The sequence below is a fragment of the Gordionus sp. m RMFG-2023 genome, chromosome 1 (assembly GCF_954871325.1).
Source record: "Gordionus sp. m RMFG-2023 chromosome 1, tfGorSpeb1-WG-v2, whole genome shotgun sequence".
Lineage (NCBI taxonomy): Eukaryota > Metazoa > Nematomorpha > Gordioida > Chordodea > Parachordodidae > Gordionus > Gordionus sp. m RMFG-2023.
The window spans coordinates 67,320,215-67,337,998 of NC_088775.1; the positions used below are offsets into that span (position 1 = coordinate 67,320,215).

At 26.5% G+C, this 17,784-nt stretch overlaps 1 protein-coding gene across 1 annotated transcript in view; it reads right to left on the reverse strand.

The window, feature by feature from the left end:
• Positions 1-12,253: 12,253 nt before the first annotated feature.
• Positions 12,254-17,784, reverse strand: part of LOC135931003 (short-chain specific acyl-CoA dehydrogenase, mitochondrial-like) — a 43,591-nt gene continuing 38,060 nt past the window's right edge. The window contains exons 3-5 of the mRNA XM_065467847.1: positions 15,268-15,445; positions 14,839-15,098; positions 12,254-12,598 (exon numbers count right to left, since the gene is read on the reverse strand). Of these exons, the coding sequence (XP_065323919.1) occupies positions 12,281-12,598; positions 14,839-15,098; positions 15,268-15,445 (756 nt within the window). The 3' untranslated portion in view covers positions 12,254-12,280. The remainder of the gene's footprint in view (positions 12,599-14,838; positions 15,099-15,267; positions 15,446-17,784) is intronic.

Genomic DNA, 17,784 nt, shown 5'->3' on the forward strand with positions numbered 1-17,784 from the left:
AATTAGAATCTAAAAAAAATCCATGCTTCTCCCCTATGACCTGTTTTGCAAGACTAAATAAGCGCTCCACAGGAGCACTAGAGGGAAGCTGAGTATTGTATTTTATAAATATATTTTTTATTTCAGGTATAAAAAAAGATGTTGAACAAGTAATGAGAAAATTAAAATAATTATTAAAATATATTTTAAAAAGCATCATATCTAACAACCCTGGCTCAACTATAATGAATTGCCCAAAAATAATTCATTTTAAAAAAAATTATTCCAAAATAAAAAAATCTAGTTATCATTTTGTATTTAAAAGAAAGATTTTTACTTTTAAATGCTTTTTTAGATTGAAGCTGCTCGCTTGAAAATGAAGCACTTTTACTTAACCACAAAAGGCATTTTGCCCTTAAATTTGTTTGATCATTTGGATCAACATCTTTTAGAAGTTTAAAATATTTTTTGTATGATGGAAATAAAAATTCAATTTCTTCTTCTATGATCTCTCCATAATATCTAAAACTATTTTTTATTATATATTTATAAAATGAATATTAATAAGACTTACAAGATTTTCCAATTTTCAATATAACAATGAAAAACTTGATATTTAATATTTAAACTGATTAGATGAAAAACCAATATAAAAGCTCAACAGTTATTAATGGATAAATTTAAATAAAATAAAATTTCATTTTTATTGAATTTTAATTTACAAACATTATTAATAATTTAATTTATACCTTAAATTTAAAGGAGCGGTGGAGCGGCGCTCCTCCACTCCAGCCCTAAAAGGAACTAGCTCACGCTCCCGTTCCTCATTTTTAAAAGGTGTTTTTGAAAAAATGTAGCGGCGCTCCTTAACAACTCTGGGATAAATTGATCGTTAATTTATTCTGAAAATATCAATTAAAAAGAGATATGTCTATTAACAAATAAAAAACTATATATTTTTTCTTTTTAAATTTTAAGTCTTTTTATTAATTTTTTACCATAATATTTTACAAAAATATTAATATTATATTTATTTGTTAATTTTCTAAAAGTATATAGAGGTTAACATATATAATTAATTTTAATAATAAATTTCAGTAAGAATATAATAAATCATTTAAAATTTTAGCAAAATACTTTTAATATTATTATTAAAAATAAGATTTTCGATAGGTAAACAAATTTTTACTATATTCTTTATTTAATAATTAACAAACATCAAAGTTATTGAAGACCCAGCCCAGATTATATTTTCTTATCATTCAATGAATCCCAATGGAGTGACCTACAGCTTTTCAATTGCCGATTGATTATTAGCAAGACTTAGAGATTTAATTGTTTTTTCTAGCCTACATAAACTTGAAAGGAAGTAAATAAAATTTTGATGTGAGATTATAAACGGTAACTTATTATAAGATTCTTTTTAATAATATCACTACGTAGTTTGCGAATATCGCAGCCGAAGGTCAATAAATATTTTAGGGGATGTAGATTACGTAAGGGGGGGGGGCTTGCCTCCATCATATTATCTTTAGACGCTGGTTAGGATAAAGGAGCAGCACAATCGATATAGTCAGACTATTAAAAAACGAAAGAGCAAATTTTGAAAGCCATCGTTATAAACACAGGGTTTAAAGGGTATACCGTCAACATCTACAAGCCATTCGTTTACAAGCAATATATAGAAATAAAGCTCTATTCTTACAAGAGTTGTTAGATACAAGCAAGATAGGCTAGGATAAATCGTTAAGAATTTCAAGCTGATATTAGAATAAACAATAGCTGGAAAAGAGACTAATCGATAGTCGTTATAAGCGGTTGTTAAAAGCTACAAATACAAGATAAATACGCGTATTCAGAATTTAAAAGACATAAAAGAGATGATCAAAACAAGCCATCGGAATAATTGTTAAAGGATAAAGACGAGCATTTAAGAGTAGGAGCCTAAATAGGAAAGGACTAATTATTGTTTGAATAAAGGGTTTGGGCTAATTTAAGAGGGTGTTGTGATAATTATAAATATTTTTTTTATAAAATTTGAATATTTATTGTTTTATTATATATGCAAATTACTATAATAATTTGAAATTATTTTTATTCATAGACGATCAGGAGATATTTATTTTTATATTTGATTATGTAAATCAGAGGATAATCAAAAGATATATAAGATTATTTTTCGCTTAATGAGCAAGAAATTTTAACTTTTTAAATAAATACTATTTCAAATTTATTTTTTTACTTTTTGGATTTATAATTTTAACTCTTCAAATTTTTTATAATTCATATATTATATTTAATTATGTTCTATTTTAGAGCCTCGATCGAGATTTTAACTTAAGGAATGGCTCAATCTTTAAAAAATATACTCTTGCCTCAATCAACGAATTTTTTAGACTGTTAGGATTTAGAACCGATATAACAACACTACAGGCAAGAAACAAAATTTTTAAAAATTAGGAATTCGAAATTTTCAAATAGGAGTTGTTAAGATTAATCAATTTATTTTGAAAGATTAATAACACTGTGTGACAAGAAAAATGGGAGAAAAAAATAAAAACAAGTTTTGGTGCAGAATTTGACGCTGAGTTTGAATCCGTTTTCCAAATTTTCCCTACACGTCAAGTTTTAAAAATATTACCGTATAAAGACAACTTTTCGAAATCTCAAAAATGGTAAAATTTAGGTCTTTATACGGATATATTTTAAAAAGTATCGAATAAAAATCCCTGAAAATTGGTGATAGTGTTAAACTTATATTTCTTTATAAATTTACTAATTTTTATAATTTTTTATAGATTGGGTTTTGAGAAAAATGGTAAAGAATTTTGTTTTGGGGGTCTTAAGTTTTCAATTTAAATTACTATCAAAATTATTAACTTTAGAAGATAAATTTTATATAATTTTGCTTCAAATATGCTCCATGAAAATTCAACCAAAATCTATAAATTAAAAAAGTCGGTACAGATATTTTCGAACTTTTTAATTTGTACACTTTTTTTGAATTTTCTCTGCATAAAGCATTTTTAAAGCAAAATTAAGGTAATATTTATCTTTTTTAGTTGTATTTAGTAATATTTTATGCATTTATGATCAATTTATACCAAAATCAGATGTCTATACCCACTTTTTTAATTTGTACTCTTTTTGAATTGAGCATTTTTGAAGCAAAATTCATTTAAAATGCAATAATTGGTAATTTTTTCATATTTTTTATTAATATTTATCTTTTTTAGATGTATTTAATAATATTTGTTTTTTTTAATCAATTTATATCAAAATATATGATTTTCCAATGGCCTTGAACCCGTTAGTATGGGCAATAAATAATAATGCCAAATAACGAGTAGGAAGAAAGGAGAAGAATTTTTTTTTCGCGCTTAATTTTTCATAAACATTTAATTTCTTTCATTAATTTTTTTTTAAATAAATATATTAATGTAAGCTATATTAAAAAAGATTTTATAAATAAAGGAAAATTTAAAAAATATAGATTGTTTAAAAATTGAGTAAGGATTTTATAAAAAAAAATGTATAATAATAATAAGGAAGGTTTGCTGCAAAAATTAAGATATTTTTTTAGTTGTAGGGATCATTAGAACCGAAGTTATAAACCTTCAAAAAGTGCTAAAAATGACCTTTTTGGCCACTTTAACCTAAAATAAATAAAAAGAGTGCTAGAAAAAAAACTGACAGTGGATTTAGAATATGCATAAAAAACTGTCTTAAAACTTGTTTATTTTATTTTCTTCCAAAAAATCAAGTCGAAATTTGTCACACAGTGTAATAAATTATGATATTTCTTTATCAAGTTCTTCGGTGTGCCTTTGCCAACCATTTTTTATTGATTGATATTTTTAAAAATTAAATCATTAATAACATGTTTATAATAATATTTAATAGTGATCTGCATCGGGCCTAATTTTTCAAGCCCGGCCCGGCCCGAAATTTTTTTAAAAAGATTTGCGGGCCCGAACCCGAATTTTTTTTAAAAAATTTACCGGCCCGACATTTATTTAATTTTTATAATTACTCAAAATAAAAGACATATGTTATATGGCGTTTAGTTTCAATAAATAAAATCAAAATTTTTTATTTTACATAAAAAATTCAATATAAAATTGATAAATTTAGATATATTTAAAAAAAATTCCAAGGTCCGATCCCCGGCTCAAATTTTTTTAAAAAATTAAACCCGGCCCAGCCCGAACCCAATTATTTTAAATAAAATTAGGGAGCTGGGCATAACTTTGTAGATCTCTAATTTAAATATCATGTGGGTGAATATTTACAAATAACATTTATTTAAAAATATATCATTAAAAAAATCCAAAGCTAGTAAGATTAAAAATAGACAAATTTATTATAACTATAGAAAGCATCATACAGTACCGCCTAATGGCTGGCTTTGAAAACGAGAGTAAAATATCGACTAAATTTTAATTAAAATAATTTATTTTAGAAATTCCTTATAATATAAACAATGGCTTGGCTCCGACAATATATCAATGAAAATATTCCTATTTAAAAAATTCTTATTATAACGCAGTATTGCCGAGTGTAAAAGGGACTATCATCTTATGAATTTGATCATGGTAGATAATCGAGCGAGTTTGAGGTTATGTTCAAAGTCAAAATTTTATTTTTAAAAAATTAATTTATTATTAAAATTTACGAAATCGAGTTTAGACGCATGATGTGTAAATGGGAGAATCAATTTTTTTTTGAAATTTGTCAAGATTAATATTTATAGATATTAGAACATTCGATATCAGAATGGATTCCAGATTCATATATCAAAATATGGAAAAAGAATCGTCGTGGTAAATGAAATCTTTTCAAAAATACAACCCAATGAAAACGGAAATAAAAGATTTATAGAATTTTTTTAAATTCATACCTTAATTTATTTAGATATCGATGTTATTAAATTTGAAACATTATTTTTATAATATAAATAAGAATTTAATCTTATTAGTGATAAAAAATTCGATTTTATATACATCATATTTTTGAAAATATATAAAAAAAATTGTAGTCCCCCTCCCCCAATTTTTAAGTGATACACCACTGATTAAGATGATAAGAAAATTGTGAGAAAAATAAATAAAAAATGATTTCGATTACGGAGATTATATATATTGAATTACTGAACAAAAGATATTACATTTTTCATAAGCCTTTTCTAAACAATAATATGTTACCCTTTTCTTTCTAAAAAATATCTCAAGAGGAGTATCAAATGAAAGTTAGTAATACGATTTTTTATTAATATTAAATACTTTAGGTTCTTGGGTCTAGAAGATAAGGGGAGGGGGGGATTAAAAATTTCTTAGAAAATTATCTCAACAAGGACATCAAATGAAAGCTAATTAAAAATTTTGAGTGTATTAATACTAATTAATAGTGTTGTTAAATAGTCGAGTTATTGCGACTTCGACGTTCTGAACTTGAGTCGTGAACTCAAGTCGCGACTCGAGTTATGAACTTGAGTCGTTAACTCATGTCGCAACTCGAATTATGAACTTGAGTCGTTAACTCAAGTCGCGACTCGAGTTATGAATTTGAGTCGTGAACTCAGGTTAACTTTATGAAACTCGATTACTTATATTAGTGTTGTTAATTGTTGGTTGTTTAATACCCAGACCTGGCACTTGGCTCTAAAATCGACTAAATCAGCTATGACATGAACCCCGAGCACAGACACATATATTTTAATATTTCGTATTGAACTTATTAAAGTATATAAATATATGGTTATTAGAGGTATCAATCGATAGATAATTTAAAAAACCTTAAGTATATACTTTAGTCGACTAGAAGACGAATAGTTGGGTCATTTTTTCGACTCATACTCAAACATCGGGTCGTTTTTTACGACTTCAACCCAAAGTTGTAGTCATTTTATTCGATCCGATCTAAAATATTGTTCGTTTTTTAAAGGACTATCTAAGGTTTGGGTTGCTTTTTTCATCTGACCCAATATCCAGATCATTTTTTCGATCAAAAGGCTTTTAGGGTTGACTCCAATAAATATAATAACAACATTTAGTAGATATTAAAATTATATGAATACATTTTAATTTTGTCATTTGCGGAGGTTAATTGCGAGAGAACATTTAGTAAATTAAAAAATAGGATGAGCTAATATAGACCAAAAAAAATTAGAAGCGTTTTTAATTATGTCAGTTGAATGAGAAGTATTAGCGCAGGTTGAACTATTGTTTAATTATTCAATTAAATAATCTACAAATTCGTCAGCGGATTTTGTCAGTGTTTCGAGGGTAGTTCGATCCACTGCTATCCATTGTTTGAATGTTTTATAATCTGTAGAATTCTCGTCAAATAATATATTAAGCCCTCTTTTAATTTTGGGGGAAAATTTATTGTTGAATTTCAATTTTGGTAGATTATTTTATGCTAAATAAAATATTTAAAATTATTTTGTCAATTAATTTTAATTTCGAGATAAAATTTAACTAAAGTTTTAAACAGCTCATTATCCCAGCCACCTCTCAAATTTTTTTTATAAAGATAAAAAAAGTAAGGGCCTATCATTTAGACATAATTTTTAAATTAACAATATTTCATAACTATTCATTAAATTAAAATATAATGATATTAATGTTCAATTTTAGCCATATAAAGAGTGATAACTCCTAAACCCATGTTCATCCCATCTAGGATTTTGTACAAATATAAAGCAGTGAGATATCTATCTACAGAAAAAAAATTTGAAAAAAAAATACCTTTTTATTTCTATGGCCATTTTCGGTTTTACACATCCAGTTTTCGATATTAATAAAATGCCCATCATATTTATTTTTATGTCATTTTAAAGAACTTTTATTAAGCTACAAAATAAAATTTAAATTATTTTTCTAACATAATTATTTCTAGAGATATTTGAAAATAAATGACGTGCATTTTGTCAAAAATGTACCATTTTTCCGCGCTTTAAACGGCCATATCTTAGCTGGTAAACAGTGTTGGAAGGTAAAATTTCATTTTTTTTTAGTTATAGTATATACTACCAGTATACAAAATTTAAGAATAATTGAAGGGGGTCGGGTTGACACCTTGGTTGATTTGATATGGAATTCACCATATATTTACAATATGATCGGTGCCTGATTTCATAAGTGCAGCAATTTTATTTTCTGTGCAATATTGAATAATTTCAATAATTTTATCTGTAATTGATTTTATATATGTTGTATTCCATATCAAATCAACTGAAGATTCAACCCGACCCCCTTCGATTTTTTTTAAAATTTGTATGATGGTAGTATATACACTAGTAAAAATATAAAATTTTAATTCTCAACTCAGCTTACTTCATGAGATATAGCCATCTTTAGAAACGCAGAAATTCCAAAATACACTATATTTAATTTTAAATATCTCAAAAAGTAATTAAGCTAAAGACACGATTTAAATTTTATTAAATAGCTCTTTATTATGATATAAAATTTATTATTGAAAAAAAGTCTATTACCAAAAACCGGAAATAGAAAACCGGAAATGGCTATAAAATAAAAATTGCTCTTTTTTTTCTTTTAATTTTTTTTACAGATAGACATTATACTTCTTAATATTTGTACAAAATCCTAGATTGGGACGAGTACTGGGTCAATAGTTATTACACTTTAAATATAAGTAGTATGGCTTAAATATATTATACCAAATATGGAATAATTATTTTTTTTTAAAGTGGACAATATATGTGAATAATAGCATTAAAACTAAAATCCTAAAAAATCTTATTATTTTGCATTTTTTTAAATGTTAAAAAACTCAAAACATTTACCAAATTGTATTGTATTATTTTAAATATAATGCAAAACGCCTTAATTTGGAGGCATTATAAGGAATAAATAATAAGATTTTGTAACAAGTAATAAAGTAACAACTATGATAATAAAAAGTGAGCTCAATAATCTCTTCACCCCAACCTAAAGATTATATTCGTCCCAAATTTCTTCTTAAATTCGAGATTTTTTGACCTAGCAACTCTGTGAGTGAATGATGTGGTAAATTAGATAAGTTAGCGAACCAGCATAACTTTCCATTTCATCCCTTAAAAGATTATAAACATTACATTGCACAAAGTCTATGCAATCCACCCCAGCCTTGCTGTTGCTTAAGGAAATGCCAAATGTGTCCCGGCACTTTGGAACTTAAAGAAAGACTACATTTATTGTTTGATAATAATGCCATAGATTATATAACATTTAAACAATGGTTGGTAGCTGACCGTACTACACTCGAAACTTTAACAAAGTCCGCCAACGAATTTGTGGAGTATTTGATTGATAAATTAAATATTTTAATTCCTCTTGCACTTATTTTTTCGGAACAATCTTCATTTTTTAAGTCATCAACGAATTTGAAGGATGGGGAATATCTAATAATATCCGATTTTGCAGAGAACTACGCTTTTGTAGTTCAAGATCACGCTCAAGGTTTCCATTGGACTAATAATCAAGCAATACTTTATCCATTTATGATTTATTACCACGAAGGCGATATCATCTAACATATAAGTTACGTGATTATATCAGATTGTCTCAAACACAATACATGTTCATTTCATTTATTTCAAATAAAATTAATTCTATTCTTGAAAGAAAGATTTGATAAGATTTCAATAATATTTTATTTTTCTGATGGAGCTGTTACCAAGTATAAAAACAAAAAAAACTTTGTAAACCTCTACAACCATTATAATGATTTTGGGATCAAGGCAGAATGACATTTTTTTGCAACTGCACATGGCAAAACTCTTTGCGATAGCTTAGGGGGAATTACTAAGAGGTTGGCGGCTAGAGTAAGCCTGCAACGTCCTCATGAAAATCATATAATAACTCCTATTGACTTATATAATTATGTGAGAATCAATATCACGGGAAATGGCCAAGCGAATTCCCGGGACACAAAAATATCATTCATTTATTCCAGTGGATGGAAAAATGAAAGTCAAATTTTATTCTAATTCATTAGATTATTTAATCTATGATATTATTTAATTAATATGTTTATTCGAATTTTTAATTTCCATTAATTAGCTAAATAAAGTTATAAATATTTTTACAATTATTTTCCTTCTAAAATAAAATAGCTAAACTTATGTGCTAAATATGACACAATGTCTACTAGTGATCTGCATAGGGCCTAATTTATCTAACACGGCCAGAAAGATTTATAAAAAAATATATCCGGCCCGATCCCAAACGAATTTACTTTTTATTTGTTTCGTAAATTACTATACATTTAGTATAATATAGGACTACTTATATTTAAAGTGTAACAACTTTTGGCCCAGTACTCGTCCCAATTTAGGATTTTGTACAAATATTAAGAAGTATAATGTTAATCTGTAAAAAAATTTAAAAGAAAAAAAAAGAGCAATTTTTATTTATAGCCATTTCCGGTTTTTGGTAATAGACTTTTTTTCAATAAAATAAATTTTATATCATAATAAAGAGAGTATTAATAAAATTAAAATCATGTCTTTAGCTTAATTACTTTTTGAGATATTTAAAATTAAATAGTGTATTTTGGAATTTCCGCCTTTCTAAAGATGGCCACATCTCATGAAGTAAAGCGATTTGAAAAGTAAAATTTTACATTTTTATTAGTTAGTGTATATACTACCAACATGCAAATTTTTAAAAAAATCGAAGGGGGTCGGGTTGAGAATCGACTTTTTTTGGTTGATTTAATATGGAATACAACATATTGATATTGAGTTTGTATTCTTTTATATTTCTCCTGTACTTTGTTTTGAAGAAATCAATAAATTACTAAAATTCTTAAACAAAGTCAGGACACTTTTTCAGGAGAAAAATAGTCTGGGGTTCATAAATATTATTTTTTTAAATAATATATATTATAATCGATTATGTCTAACCACTATTCTTGAAGATTATAATTTTCCATATTTAAATCAGTAATGAGTTCAGGCAATAATAAATAAGATAATTTCCATACATAACGTTTTTTTCAAACGGTTTCTGGGTAATGTTAGGAATCCTTTATTTCCAAACGAAGGATATTAATTTTTGGAATTTCAATTAAGTTCATGTTAAAATTTCCGTTAAATAGAGTTTAAAATTCCTGAACCCGAATTAAACCCTAATTTGGCAATCTAGCAGATATTTTTCTCTTAATATTGTACAAAAGTTAAAAATAAAATGTTAAGATCTAAACATGCCCATTAAGAGAAATATGATGCTCAAAAATTTTATACGAGTAACCATATTTATTTTTTACCCCCCTCCCATGTGAAACTTATATACACCATATTTAGGTTGAACTAGACTTATTTGATACCAATCCATCATATCAATATTTGGTGCCGATAATAATCCTAACCTACGTAGTAATTGCCATAGAAAGGTGGCGCTTGGTTTGCTAATTATTCAATAGTTCTAATTAGCTATCGATTGATGCCTCTAATAATCATATATTTATATACCTTAATAAGGTCAAGAAAAAACAACTTAAAATATATTGGTTGTGCTTGTGGTTTGTGCTCATTGCTAGTTTAGTCGATTTTTAGACTTAAGCCACGGATCTGGGTTTTACACAATTAACCAATTATAATCAATTGAGTTTCATAAAACTATTTATTGAGTTCACGACTCAAGTTCATAACTCGAGTCGTAAAAATGAGTTGACTAATCGACTCAAAACTCGACTTGAGTTTCAAGTCGATTTTTTTGACTAAAAACTCAACTTGAGTCGTAGTTAAGCCGACTCGGCTGAGTCGTTTAACAACAATTAACCTTTTCGGTTTCAGGTATAGGGGTAATAAAAGCAGTTAAAAGATCTTTTTATTGTCTTACTCATGCCAATATATTATATTAGAAACTCACCCTTCGAGCTCTGAACATTTACAACAGATTCGCTTTTATTTGATCATCTATCAAAATATTTTGTTAGAAAAATAAGCCTTTCCTCCACCCATGGCCTAGATTATAGATAAGATAGTCAAAAAATATTTTTATTTCCTTGCATTTCATATATTAAAATAGTATGTTATAAAAAAATTAACCAAGCCTACCCCCCCCCTCAGTCCTTAATTGGCCAAATCTTAAATAATGAATAAAAAAAAATAAACCAAGCATATAAATGTGAGCATTGAGTATCTAAAATTTTCAAAAATAAATTCTGAGAAAATCAAAATTTTTACTGAGAAATCGTTTCAGATTATTTCTAAAATTATGAAAATTAAATTCTGACCAATTAAGGAAAAGAATCCTGAGCGTTAAGTTTTTATTCTGAGTAAATAATATCGGTTGAAATAATTTATGTAAAATCAAATTTTATTCTCAATTCTAAATTAAATGCTTAGCTAATTTTTATAATAAAAGATTATTGTATCTTAGATATTCTTAATTTTTAATAAATTACTTGTATATATATCTAAGATAAGATGCATTTTGAAAATCTGTACCTGCATCTAGATACTTTTTTCAAGGACGTACCCAACTCTATTTGAGTAGTACTCAAAAAAAATTGAGGTGAGCAGCTTTTACTCAAAAAATCACAGGCGACATCTTTATTAGCACCCCTAAAAAGCCATACAAATCATGTTATTGAAGATGATTTATTAATATTAAAGTTTCCTCATAATATCAAAATTAATTTCAGTAAAATGATAAATATAAAATAAATAATTTCAATGTTTTCTCTTTTATGTGATTTAATTTAATTTAAAGAATTAAAATTTAAAAAAAAGAAACTTAGAATATTAATATATTATAAAATACATGTATTATAAAAAATTTGCATCAAAAAATTATTTTATAAACATAAATACTTAGAAGAATACTAGTTAAAATTTAAAAACAAAAGATTTGTCTATACATCAAACTCCAATAATTGTTTTAGATACATTAAAATGAATGTATGTATAAATTATCATACAATATAAATAATCGTAAAGATGACATTGTAAATTGGTATGGAATCCTAAACCCAATGACTATGGATAGTGATGCAAAATAGCTCCATTTGAGGCAATTTTTTAAAAATGGGTAACTCAATATTTTAGCCAGAAAAATATTGCGTATGCCTGAAGATTTTGTTCATCAAAAATGTTCGAACATTTATCTCAAAATCTCGAGGCGGCAATATTTTTTTTAGGCTAAAATATTGAGTGGCCATTTTTAAAAATCGGCACAACTGGAGAGATTTTGCATCATTAACTGGGTATATATAAATTAAAGAATTTGGCCAAAAGAGCTAATATAAAAAATAGTGTAGATTATAATATAAAATAAAAAAATGTAAATTAAGCCATCCTTTCCATTTTCTTGAGCAAATGACCAGCAACGACTAGTCTCTGAATCTCGGATGTGCCTTCGTAAATTTCCGTAATTCGTGCGTCCCTATAATGCCTTTCCGCTGTCCCATCGCGCACGTAACCTGCACCTCCAAGAACTTGTATGGCTGCGTGTGTTGCGAAAGTTGCAGCCTCGGAAGCCATAAGTTTTGCAGCAGCTGCGTTAAGACTCAGAGCGGAAGCATCACCAGAGTCATAAGTGTGGGCGGCTTTCCAAGTCAGCAAACGTGCCGCGTCTAAACGGCAGTGTGAGTCAGCTAATTTTATCTTTCGTATTTTGGTATAAAATTTTATTTAGTTGACTCTTAACCTTTAATATTTTAATTATTATAACAGAATAATTGAATTTTTTAAAAAATAATAAACTACAAAATGATCTATTTATATTTAAAGAAGGATAAATAATTCGGTTTAAAACCCAAATTGAATACTACCCTGGCCCATTTGGTAAGGTGAGTCATTATTGTCCAATGAATCAAGAAGTTTGAAGTTATTAGGATATACTGATCATTCTAAATCAGGTCACACTCACAATATAAAATTAATAATTAAGAGGATATAATTAAAATTATAATAGTTAATAAGTATTTGTTTATTGCAGTTTGTTTCGCATATTTTTTTACCATTTTCGGGACGTAAAACATTTTAGTTTCTGGAACCGAAACCGGTTCTAACAAGAGTTCAGACTAAGCAAGAAAGTCGATTATAATTAGTTTAATTAATTTTATTTTACAAAATTTTAATTGCTAAAACTTTGTAGAGGTCATAAAATAGGAATGAAATATTTATAAATCCAACTTTATCTTCGTCCTTGAATGCATGCTTCTCACACCTATCATTTTATAAAAAATCATTCATATTTTTTAAATTCTCCATTTTTTTTTATATAATAGTTTATTTTTTTTATAGGTTCTTTTACTTCTTCAGCTATATTTTTAAAATAATTTTTATATTAGTATATATAAATTATTAAATAAATAAAGTTTTAAATTTAAAAAAAATATATTCAATGTATTTTATAATAATAAATAGGTAACAATGAATGAAATTCCTATGGATAGTGAAAATTCATTAGATGAGAGTTCAGAAGAGGAAAATAATCTAATAATATAAAAATGAAAAAGAGTATCATCAATAGTAAGTGAATTTGATATAAATGCAAAAAACAACAAAAATGTCATTCCTAAGGAAGAAATAGGGCGGGATCTTCTAATGCAACCAAAATACATTATAAAAAGGGGGTGTAAGATGTTAGTAAGTCAATTTTTAATAAAAGTTAAATATGAAAGTTTACGGATAAATAATTGTTTCAAATACATTCATAATCAATTAACGATTATATTTGTTGTAAATATAAATTGCAGTAGATCATTTTAAAATCGGCGTTAAAAAACGCGGGGAATAAAATAAAAAATATTATTAGGTTTATAAACTATAAAGTAAGAAAAAAGTGTGCATATTTCGATTTACTAGGCTATTTATATGTCCATATAATACTGAGCTAAAACAAAAATAACGTGAATTAAATCATTTTCTCGAGAATTATATTTGATTTGAAAATCATAAAATATCCCATTGAAAAATCTAAAATAATGAACTTTAATTCAAAAAATTGGAAATAATATTCTAATAAATAATAAAAAAAATTTTACAAGACAAATGTAAACTATTAAGTCAGCCGAAATATGAATAACTAAATACAATAAATCTGCATAGGGGGAATTACAATCCGCCCGAAAATATATTGAGTAGATTTTAAATATTTTTCAAGCAGAATGAGTTGAACGGGCTTATATACTAAAAATTATTGTTTTCTTTCATAATATTGCACATTTTTTATTTTATAAGTTTGAGTAAACCTATATTAAATAAAATAAATAAAGAGCCAACCAATCAAATAATTATAAACATATATAGTGAGATAAATGGTAAAATTTAAAATGTTTTTCAATATAATATAAAAATCATTGTACTGATATATAATATATTCCGATATTCAAAAAAAACCAATCGATACCGATATTTACGTTATTTCATTTAATATATCTCAAATCCATATAATAAAAAATAAATATTTTCTGTGCAAAATACAATTACTAACTCTAAAACTATCGCAAAAAAAATACTTAAATTTTTGTTTCTCATGATATTTGGTGAACTCACATCTTAAATATTTTTCTTGTTACAAATAATATAACAAAAAAAATATACCACCTCTCTAACTATTCTTTATTTAATAATTAGATTTTTTATAAAATATTATAGATAAATTGAACTTTTGTTCCATTTATTCATTTTATTAGGAAATTGTAAGATAAAAAAATATATATATACAATCATAAAGTAACCAAAAAAATAATATTGGATCAGATTAATTTTTTGGAAATATCGGTCTAACACAAATTTATATTAACTATTAAACATCGGCCCCGATGCAGTATTAAATGGCACCCTAATAATTAAGATTTCATTTAGCCCACTAGACTAAACAGGTCATTAATAAAAACCTGTATGGCTTGCAGTTTGGCTATAGGCACCCCAAACGCCTTCCTTTTGAGCGAGTAATCCAAGGCTAAGTCAAGGGCGGCTTGTCCTATGCCTAAAGCCTGGGCAGCTATTCCTATTCGACCTGCATCTAAAGATTTCATGGCGATTTTAAATCCATCCCCGGGTCGGCTCAGTATATTAGATAAGGGTAAAATATAGTCCTCGAATATAACGTTACTCGTTGCCGAGGCTCTTATACCAAGCTTGTCTTCTTTCTTACCTAATATTTAGGGCGGAAGAAATATGTTAGTAGTTTCATTCAGATCAAATATCACTAAAAAAGTCTGACTTAAATTTTTATTATTTTCAAAATAAGAGATCTGATGTGTATGTCCAAGTTGATCATACAGGGTAAATTATTAGCTTAAAAAGGATAAACTAAAGCTAACCGAAGGCTAACCCATTGGGAGTTTGGACGTTACTGTCATCGGTAGATTTTTTATTAGTTTCGAAGAGAAGAGCCGAAATACGTTTACTTTTGGGTATCTCCTTTGTTTTGACGTCTATCGTCAAATCGCGTAAGAAGACTATACCAGCGGTGGCGTTGGGTCCGTTAGTTACCCATGCCTTTTGTTAATTTTTTTATCGGAAGAAGAAATGTCTTGCATGACAGCGATTTTTAAGATGGCATTTCAAAATATAAGTAAATAAAGATCGAACTTTATAATAATTATAAATGAATGATGATAAATGAGTTAGTACTATAGAGAAATGGATGATCGATATATCGGGATAAAACAATGGTCCGGAAACAAGAATTTTAACGGGCCGAGTGGATCTGGTAAGCAGAAAATGATTCCCCTGAAAAAAATCTTTAGAAATTAATTCATGGAAAAAAATCTCAAGTTCCTCGAATGTATATACCCTAAAAAAAAGTGGAAAATAATTCCCCGGAAAAAAATTTCATTTTAATAATTTTTTTTTCTTCAAATAAAAATAACCCCGCCACCAATAAAAAAATAAATGTCATAATTATTACTTTTAAACTTTATTTTGAAGAAAATATATAAAACATCTTTTTTGTATATTATGATTTCAATGAAAATGGGGGAGGGGGGGGGGGGCGTCTGCAGAATTTTTGACAGGGGTTCTCTTTCAAAAGAAGTGTAATGGAAATCTTGATCAAAAAATAATTTTAATCATAATTATTAAAATTTTTATTATTTTAATCTTAAAAAATTCTGAGCAAAAATCTATTTTTAAAGATAGATAAGATCAAATTTTACCTCAAATTCCAAATATTTTTTGTTAAATTCTTTTGTATAACTAAATCTTTTTAAATTTCTATACATAAAAAAACCTTAAGTTGAAATCACAATTTATATTAAAAATTAATCTTTTAAGATTTTTAAAAAATTTCTGAAGATTTTTTTTCAAACTCGATACCAGGCGCGCGTAACCAATGGGTTTTCATAAATACCATTTTAAGCTGAAACTGCATTGGGTGGGTTTTTGGTTTAAAAATACCCGCCCGCCCATATTTTCAAAAAAATATATACCCGCCCGCCCCGCCCATTTGTCTAAAATTCCTTACCCGCTTGCCCGTCCATTAGTCTAAAAATTTTTACCCGCCCGCCCATTATTTATAAAAAATTTTAACCCAAGTCCGCTTATAAAATTTAATTATGGCTATTCTTTCAATTTTTTAAGCATCTAATAAAAATATTTCAGCATTACACCTCTACAAAAAGTTTATAATTTAGGAAATAAATTTAAGCATAAAAAAAATATTCATTTAAATATGGACAATTTATTTGATCAAATAGAATATTTATTAGGGATGTACCGATATTTTTATCGGATCAGAGGGCCGATATTTCACCCATTTTAAAATATCGATTATCGGCCAATATTATAAAATTTTCCGATCCAATATAAAATGGCCTCTTTAACAAAAATAAAATGTAAAATTTTTAAAAATGTTAATCTAAAATCATTTATTTTTATTAGTGCTGTGAAGTAACGTCAAAAAAGTAAACGACGTTACTAACGCCATTTGTTACCTTCTTCTAGAGATAACAAGTAAAGGTAACGCATTTCTTTTTTTGAGTAACGGTAACGCAAATACTTTATATTTTTCCTTAAAAAATATCAACAAAAAGAAAAATAGATTTTATTGTATTATAAAATTGCTTTTATTTATTTTTTAATTATTAATATAAATAATTTAATCCGAGTTTTAATTCGTATCAACCACTGCACTGCCTTCATTTTTATTTTAAATTATCGTTGTTAAATTTTCTGTCGAAAATAATATTCAATCAAAATTCAAAGTAAATGTTAATAATGATATTATTATTCTTATAATTTATTTTAAGAATATTATGTCCATATTACTTACTTCTTCAGATGAAGATGATTTAACCCTCCCCTGGCCCCAATTTGAAATATATTTTAAACCAATAAAGAAAATTGATGGTACTAAGTCTACAATTTGGAAATGTAAATTATATCCCAACACAAATATTTCAACCTTAATGTCCAGCAGTTCAAAACTTAAAAAAGCATTTGAAGGTAAAAAGATAAATTAATATATCATTATTTTAAATATTACTTTAATAATAGAATAATATTTTGAAAAGCTTAATCATGGAATTAAAATATAAGTTAGGGCTATGTCGATATTAAATATCGGATCGGCACCAATATTTAGAATTTTCCGAAAATATCAGATCGGGCCGATACCTGTAAAAACAAATCCGATCTTTTTACTTTTCTTTTTTTTGTTATTTTATATTATATTATGTATATTTATTTTACATTATTATAATATTTTCTAAAAAAATGCTATCTTTTTATTCAATATATAGTTATCAAAAATAAAATAAAATAAAAATATTATATAAAAACCGTGGTGGGACTACAAGTTCCCAAAAATCAAGCGTAATTATATTTTAAAATTATGA